This window comes from Parasteatoda tepidariorum, chromosome 1 (assembly GCF_043381705.1).
Source record: "Parasteatoda tepidariorum isolate YZ-2023 chromosome 1, CAS_Ptep_4.0, whole genome shotgun sequence".
Lineage (NCBI taxonomy): Eukaryota > Metazoa > Arthropoda > Arachnida > Araneae > Theridiidae > Parasteatoda > Parasteatoda tepidariorum.
The window spans coordinates 31270925-31280324 of NC_092204.1; the positions used below are offsets into that span (position 1 = coordinate 31270925).

Here is a 9400-nt window from a genome sequence, read left to right on the forward strand (position 1 = left end):
ACTTAAACAAATAACATTTTAATTATTTACTTAATTTTAACCTTAAATAGTCAGAATTTTCTATTTATCTAAAAATTTCTGTTCTTTTATTCACGATTTTTAGAGATAAAGTCTGTTTTTTATGCATATGATTTTAAAAGCCAACCCTGGTTAAATAAAATACAGGATAAAAGAGGTATCTCCCCCCTCCTACATTTATTGAATTCCTTATATTTCTTCACATTCCTGTTACTTCAAATTTATATGCCTTACTTCATGTTTTTCATAAAATATAATTTTATTTTATAAATAACATTTCATGAGATTTGACATATTCAAGCAACAGTATGATTTAGCTATATTCATCATCATCAGCCCAGGGTAGACATATAGTAATATAACTAAATTACTGTATGAGGAACTTCCTCACACAGTAATTTAGTTATACTATGAAAAAAAGAGGGTCCGTTAATTTTAGTTGGTACTACTATTTCATTAACATTATTTATTGTAAAAATAGTATAGATTGTTAAATCCCTGTACCTACTAATATTTATTGTTAATCATTAATTAAAATGCAATTTTAAAAGTAAGTAAATAAAGTACCTAGTAAATAAAACTAGCAAATAAATATTAATATTAAAAAAATAATATATTTTTTATAAGCCTCATTAATTGATAAACTGTAAACGTTCATTTATTATTCCACTTTTTTTTTTTCTTTACAAGTTTGGCTGTTAAACTATCAAATTTTTAGCAACAAATTTGACAATACATCATGCTTTATTTGGTGTAATTGCTTTTTTTTTGGGGGGGGGGGGGAATCTAAAAAATATATTTCAATGCAAATGGTTCTAAAAAAATATTTATTTGGNTAAGCAGGGGTCTGTCCAGGTCGAATTTACTACCGTTTAGCGATACCTTCACAAATTCATTTTTGGAAAAACGGTAGTTTCACAAATTCAATTTTAGGAAAAACGGAAGTTTCACAAAATACTTTATCTTAAAATGTTATTTTTGTATCCCTTAAGAAACGATAAATGCATATTTTTGTATTGATTTCTTAATATAATTTTTAATTTTTTACAAATTATGTCTAAATTTTCACAAAATAGGTACCTCTCAGAAAAACCTAGACAGACCCCTGATAAGAGAACATAGAGATAAACCTCTCCAAAGCAACTTAAATTACCACCCAGTTTTTGTATAAATAATAAATTGGAAAAAAAGTATATTTTAATAAAAAGATATAAATATAAGTTTTCTTTTTTTAAGTTGGTTCTATTCATTCGTCACCAAAACACTAATAGGGACCTTTGTCCCTGCATGTAATTTACACACCTCTAATAATCTGACGTCGTTGGAGAAGAGTCTGATGTTTTTTGCAGGAGAATATATATTTAACCAACTAATTTATCATTCCCCCCTGAAAGGCAATCAGAATTACATGAATTTCATGCAGCATTTTAGCGCAGATACCAATACAGATACAATTATGGCAAACATCTAAGCATTATGATTTAAAACAAGACTTCTTGACCTGGTATAAACTAAAAAATCTAACTTTTGCATAGCTTTTTTATAATGTAACTTGCTGAATAATAGATGAAGGTAAAATAAAGAATATAAAAGTTAATTATCATAGGTAACCAGTAAACAAAGAATAGGATGATGAATCTTGCTACATAAAATTAATGCTACAAACAATTATATAAATGTTTAAATGAACTCAATATAAGTTTTTAGAACAAGGGTAAGCAAAATTGGTAACATTAAATGGCTAAAATTATGTAACAACTTTGACATGAAACATGTAATCCAGGGTAGGGATTTTGGACAGGACATGTGGGTTTTACTGTCTTAAACTGTCCAAAATCTTTAACTTTGGTAAGATGTAAAAATTCTATAGGTGCCACCACTGCACACACAGAGCCGGATTATACCTTTCGTAGGCCCTAGGCACAGAGCCGGATTATACCTTTCGTGGGCCCTAGGCTTAGCCGTTTTTGGGCCCTCCCCTCCTTCCCTCTTTTCAAAATATATGCTAAAATTTTCTTGCATATTTTTTTTTACATTTTTATTAATATGGATTTTAATTTACAAATTTGTTTATCGAACTTTATCTGCAATACCGACATACTGCCGATATTGCAGTTGATATCGATAATACCATTATGATTAGTTCGATCGATAACTATGTAAACACTTCACGTCAACAATACAACAACAAACCAGCAAAGAAAACAGTGAAATTGATAGTGAGATTAATTACAAGAAATATTTATACAGTAGAGAACCAATTATCTGGGATGCTCGGGACCATCGCTATCCCGGATGTCTGAATTTCCCAGTTTTCTGGATCGACCAAAAAGTGTCATTAATCGATGTTTTATCGAACCCGAATTACAAGGAAATTACACAAAAATTTGTCAGAATCTGAGATTAAACTAAAAGCGCAAAATTTGGTGAAAATTTACTCATCCGATTTAGAGAAAAACTTTGTAGATGAATTTTTACTATTTTCAAATTTATATGAACATAAATCTGCACAAGAAATGTTGAAGGCTCAAATTAAAGATAAACTTGTGAATACTTTTCCTAACGTTCACATTGCATTAAGAATATATTTGTCGATTCTTGGATCAAATGCAGAAGGAGAAAGATCTTTCTCCAGATTAAAATTGATAAAAAATTATTTGCGTTCAACAATGAATCAAGATCGTTTGGCATCGCTCGCACTTATGTCTATTGAATACGACATTTTGCGTAGTTTGGAATTCGACAGCATAATACAAGATTTCGTTGAATCCAAAAATCGCAAAAAAGTAATATATTAGATCATAAGATTCTGCAAAATAATTTATTACCGAAAAATATTATATTTTTATTTGTATCTTCATAATTTTGTGCAAAATACACTTGTTGTTTTTAAAGCTAAATTATTTTTGTCAAAAAATTTTTTTCTCCCAAGTTTTTCGTAGACCCCTGAATTTCGTAGGCCCTAGGCACGTGCCTATAGGTTGATCCGGCCCTGTGCACACACAATGATTTCATATATAATAATAATTTGATACTTTTGAAGGAATTTGCTTTAACTTATTAGAGGAAAATAATATAATAGGAAAAGATTTATAACTTTTGAAACTCCACAATTCATTGAAAAATAAAAGTGAATACATAATCCTTCAAATATGAATAAACATGCATTAAATACTGACAAATTATATTTTTGCATTAGGATAAATAATACAATATTAATAATAATTGTTTTTAATGAAGCAAAAACTTGTCTTCATTTTGTTTCCTGTTCAAAAATGAACCTTTTATTTTTCACACTATTTTTTCTTTAAATTATGACATAATTTGAGTAATATGGTTTTGGACAGGATGGTTTAAACAATGGTTTAATCTATTCTGTTCTAAACCTTGCCAACTCTTTATAATCAATATCGATGCAACTTTTTTTAAATATAAAATTTTGTTTACCAGCAACTCATTGGTAAAAAATAATCTTAAAATAAATGTAAAATCAAAAGCAGATATAAATAAGATAGCCTAACAAGTCAAATGAATCAAATATAAGAAAGGTACAAGTTTACACAATTTTCTGAGATATTTGCAGGGATCTGTCTAGGTTTTTCTGAGAGGTACCTATTTTGTGAAAATGTTAACATAATTTGTGAACAATAAAAAATTATATTAAAAAATCAACACAAAAATATGGATTTATCGTTTATATAAAAAAAAAAATTTAGAAAATGTATTTTGTGAAACTACCGTTTTTCCTAAAGTTGAATTTGTGAAACTACCGTTTTTCCTAAAATTGAATTTGTGACGGTACCACTAAACGGTAGTAAATTCGGCCTGGACAGACCCAGTGTTTTCACTACAGCGCGAGAATCTCGCATATTTTTTTCTTTTCTCGCATTAAAAAATTATTACATNGACCCCTGATTTGTAATGTCAGAATTCAGGTTCTCCCCAAAGAATTGGTTTCTAGAACATGACATTCTTAAACAGGAAAAAAGAGCAAAATAAAATTGCAATCTTTCTGTCTCAAACACAAGTTAAAATTTAAATTAATTTAAAATACATCAGAAACAATAAGGTGCATTGGAATCCCCGAGGTCTGACAATTCCAGAAGAGCAATTTTTTCTCGTATTCTCATTTGCTATATAGTTATAATAAATAATAAACTTCGTGCATAGAGTATTACTGACTTACAATAAAATTCGTTTTTGTTAGTATTTATCGGAGAAATAATTTTAATATAGAAGAAAGAATAACAAAAATAGCTACACACTTGGACTTTGCGAAAGTACTTTGTTTACTATTTTCATTTCATAAAAGTTGCAGTTATTGACTGAGAATAATTTAACAAAAAATAAAAATGCAATAAAACAGTAGGAAAATTCAAATTGTAGTTTTGATTTCATGAAACTTAACTTTAAACGAACAATAAAAAGTGAAAACTTTAAATTTTTATTGTTCAGTATATTTTTTAGCTTAAGCTGCACTTAATAAGCTATAAGCTACTCTCACAATACGTCAAACTCATCTCTTCTGGAACCCACTGTATCAAAAAAAAATTTATATAAAAAATATCATAAAGTAATAATTGTCAAAAATCTATCTTATCTTATCACAAGAGAATGATATGAATATTGCATGATAAATCATAATGAAATATTAATTCAATTGTAATTTAAAATTGTTTTCTGTAGTAATATATAGAGGGCAGCACTATGCTAAACTACAAATTCAAACGTGGAAAATTATGACCTATTCAGCGGTTCAATGAACTCTAGACATGTTATGCGAATTGCCTAATTTTATTTAAAGGAAAGGAACTGGAGTATATAGTGGTCGATATATTATTACCCTCATTTTCATCCTAGTTTAATTTTTGCTTTCATTCTGTTCATTAAAAAATAATCTTGCTTATTATTTTGTAGTATAATTGTAACATGACTACAAAGAACGAAAAAAACATAGAATGTAATTTTATTGATTGGGAACCAAGAATGAATTGAGAAAGAAAAAAAAACCTGCTTTAAGTTCATTCATTGTTCGGTGTAGGGTTAGATGCTGGTTTTCAAAACTTTAAGATTCTAATAATTTGTTTAAAAAAAAATGAAGAATAATGAGTGGAAAAAAAAAATATTTGGGGAAGGAAAATTAGTTTAGTCTGTATTTTGAGGCAATTTTTTTTTTTTTTTTTTTTTTTTAATTTTTCAAATATTTTAGATTTGTTTAAAAACTGGATTAAAAATTTTAATTTCTAAAAAATTTTGACGAACTTTTTCTGCGATGCGGCATATAGAAAAATTGGAAAAATAATTGAGTTAAAAGTTAGCTTAAGTGGTAGCAGATTTGTGATTAAGCTTAAAGGATAGTTTTTTCGTTTGAGTTATCAATATCAACTAACCTTTATAAAATCACATGAAGAGAATATTAAAAATAAGTTATAAACTTTTAATTACAAATATTTTGTGATTTTAAACAGGCAGAAATTTATTAAAAAAATTAATTTTTCACTTTCATTCACATAAAAATTAATCACTTTATTTTCTCATCATAAACCATTTAAAATAAAAAATAACGTTTATCACAGTAATAAAAAATGAATGAGTCAAATTGCTTGCCTTTTCCTTTTATAGTTGTATTTCGCAGACATAGTATTAACTAAGAGTTTTTTCGTTGCGAAAAAAATAAAGAGCATTAGAAGTTCTATTTTTCTATTAAATAAAAAGAATAGTAAGTTTGAAATAAACGTTTTACAAATACAAATTAAATAAGATGATAAATTTGTTTAATCAGTATGTTTATTATGTTTATTATTTATTTTTGTTATATATTATTTATTATGTTAAAAATAATTATGTTTATTATTTTATTTTTAGGTTATGACAGATGAAATAAATAATAATAAATTAAAACTAAGAATCGGCAAAACAGAACTATTTAATGGTTAAATATTTTTTTCTCTAATGAAGTATTAAATATATTATTATAACGTGAATTATTTGCAATTTTCTGTAAGTATTGTTGAGCATTTATTTGATTAGATTAATTCGTTATTAAATTTATTTATTTAGATTAATTTTTTCATGTATTTTTTCTTGCAAAAAATATAAAAAGCATTTGAAAAATCCTTCAATTTATATTTATTTATTTATGCAAGAACATAAAAGCTGTTGAAAAGTCATTAATTAATCCTTTTCAAAGTTTTCTTGTTTTAGGCATTAAACAAAAAAAAATTATGAAATAAAAAACAGAAATACCATGATGCGTTTTCATAATTCCGAGAGATAAATTGTTCAGCATTTTTTCACTACAATACCCTCTGAAAATCAAAATGGATGATATATGGACTAATAATTTAAATGACATGACGTAATGGAAGGGGAACAATGGCAAAAAGGGGGGAAATGACAACAAAACTATTTCTTTATCAATTTATCTGTGGACAGTGGAGAATTCTTTGACTTATTTCATACATTACAGCTTATTTCAAAATAAAAAGTAGCTTAACTAAAAGTAGATAATATATAAATTAGATAGTTTATAAGTGATAGCAAAGGAAAAAAAAAGTCTGTTAAATAAGTCACGTGCATAATTTCGGTGCCATTTTTTATTTTTTACTTGATTGTCACCACTCTTCGTAGATAAGGTATAGGATAAGGTTCTCAGGTATAGGATAAAAAGAGATGATTGATTAAATTATGCAGTTTAAAATATGAATATTTTTTTTAATGTAACTACTTGGTTATAAATGGTTGTAACTAAAATGGTTTTGCATTTGTTCATTTTATGATTTCGTAAAAACATTCCCTGAAAAGGTGGGGGGGGNCCCTCAGGGGGGGGGGGGGATTGAAATGATTCGTGTAAACATAGACAAAATTATTCTATGTTATATGTCTTTTTCGTGAAGAGTATTAAAATTCCTTCTAAGAAGATTATTAAACCACATTTATGTAAATAATTTAAAAATATACGTACGATATAAATGTTTTTACATTAAGTAAATGCATTGTGGATCGATTCCCAGCAAATCTGCTTGATAAGCGATGGAAAGTGGGGAAGAGTTAGTTTCCTCTTTGTTTGTGAAAGTCATAGTTAGAGTAAATAGTGTGTATATAAATTTTTCACAACTTTTTTAAAAGGTGAGATCATAACTTGGACCTAAGCTGTAAGTGAAGTAAACAATTGAGTTTAAATTTATTTTACACTAAAATTTTGACAATAAATAGACAGTTCTGTCTCTTAACAGGAATCAACATAAATTATTGAAGAAGTTTTCTATAACTACCTGAAAAAATTACTTTTTCAACCAAAAGAACCAGTTTTGGACCTCCAATTTGTTTAATAGGAAGAAATAAAAAATAATAATACATGGCTGACGACAGAGGGCTACCGTGATGATGATGATGCTATAAAATGAGCCATAGTAACATTAGAAAACTTTTTAAAAAAAACTAAAAAAAAAAAAAAAAATTATTTATGTTCTGTGCAAATGTCAGCACTATGTAAGTTACACTGTACTCAATGGGAGATTTTTCGAAGAAAAATCTAGCGTTTCAGCACATTTCCAATGTAGTGACCGTTATTGCTAGATGTAGTGACCGACAGTTGCTATAATTTCAACAAAAAAGATATTAAGTAAGTACGTTAAATTTATTTATCCATCCTTTAAATCAATTTTCAAATATTTTAAAGTATTTTCTTGTCTTTCATTCTATTTTTTTTTTTTTTTTTTTTTTTTTTTTTTTTTTTTTTTTTNTTTTTGCAGCAAAATGCTAATTTTTTTGCTTATGAAATCACGCAACAACGTAATGCTGATAGTTTTTCTCATAAATTTATAACTTAAAATAATCTATTGTCTTAAAATTCATGATTTTTTTTTTCTAAATAGAAGAGCATTTTAATAGGAAAGTAGTCTAAATGTAAGTCTACTAAATATAATTAGAATATATTTAGAATAGATAACAAAAAAATCAATGCGATTTCAAAATTAACTACCGTTAATTATTGCTCTGGCCTTTTAAGAAATGCCCTCTCATGTTCATCTCAACTGCTTCAGTTTATTTTATCCTAGACTCAGTAAATAGTTTCTTTCAACTTTTTTTTATGATATGATCACTTCAATTCATCTTCCTCAATGCGCCCCCCAACCCCTATCTCTTAATCCCAACTATCCACCACAAGCATCAATAGTTCATGATGAATGGGAAAAGGCCCGCTAGCATTCGCAGGTGACCAATTAGATCGTAAGTTCTATATCTACATGATATACTTTTTATCAGAAAAAAAAAACTAGCTTGGTTTGGACAAGAAAATTCTCCAGGGACTATCAATAGAGGGTCCTCTACAGTTACGCGAATCGGATGCGTTGTATGGATAGGAAAATATGAGGGTATTTAAAATAAAGTTTCGTAAAATTCTGTTTCGATATTAGTATTAAATTGAGCCTATAAATTATCTAATTGATACACACAGTAATGGATAAACAAAGACTCAATAGTTATTTGAGGGCCCCACTCACAGAATGACTTCACAATGCCCATTCTTAAATTAGTCTCTAAAAACAGACTATTATTTCATAGATGAATCACTTTTAAAAAGAGATTCTCCTGAAATGTGTTTTTTTTTCCTTCCTTCCTTGAAACTGATGACCTTCATGTTCATGAGGGGGAAAAAACCCTACTGCTTATGCTTATCAAGTTCATTTTTCAAAATTATTGCAAAAGATTTAAAGGGGAAAAAATAATCACTGAAATATCACCACATTATTGTAATCTAATATATATAATTCTCTTACAAGGCTCCCAAATTTTGGCTGTATTTCTTTTCCGCCGGTGGCAACGTTTGCTTTGTTTTGTTTACGTTACTATTTCTCTTACACGGCGAATCGACCAATGATTGCCGCTAAAAATGTCACATGCCAAATCTACTGAGGTGGCTCAACATATAGCGCTTTTAAAAACGGAAACTGAAATAACCAGAGAGCATCAGCTGCGGCAATTTGATACTATTAAGCTAGGCAGAAGTGAGTAGTCTTTGTCGATAGATCTCTATCTTAGTATTTTGTCGAAAGCGCTTTTTTTCACGAATTTATATATTACGAATTTATTTGACGATTTTTTGATTTATATCACGAATTATACTATAGCACATTTTTAATAGGTTTAACGAATCACATGTCATTTATTTGAATTCAAATTTATTTTACTGGCTTAGTATTTACTAAAAAGATGTAATTTTTTTAAAAAAAAGAGTTTTATATGGATTTGAATGATTGTTTTGAATTCATAGAATTTTGTGCATTTGCAATGTACCTAAGTTAGTAGCGAGCGAAGCAAACCATATAAGATTGCGTAGCAATTTTCGGGGGTTGGCGAGCGTTAGCGAGCAGGGGGC

At 27.9% G+C, this 9400-nt stretch overlaps 1 protein-coding gene across 7 annotated transcripts in view; it reads right to left on the reverse strand.

Annotated features, from left to right (window-relative positions):
- LOC107438302 (protein NATD1) overlaps positions 1-4422 on the reverse strand; it is a 31153-nt gene extending 26731 nt beyond the window's left edge. For 4 of the 7 annotated variants that reach the window (XR_006225648.2, XM_043046608.2, XM_071178353.1 and 1 more), the window contains exon 1: positions 4284-4422. Coding sequence is in view for 3 of the 7 variants with exons in the window: in XM_043046608.2 (XP_042902542.1) it covers positions 4284-4416 (133 nt within the window). In the remaining 4 variants the exon portion in view is untranslated. Of the gene's footprint in view, positions 1-1320; positions 1399-4072 lie in introns of those variants that run through there. The other 3 variants (XM_016050555.3, XM_016050557.3, XM_016050556.3) reach the window with 3 other exon arrangements.
- Between the last annotated feature and the right edge of the window lie 4978 nt (positions 4423-9400).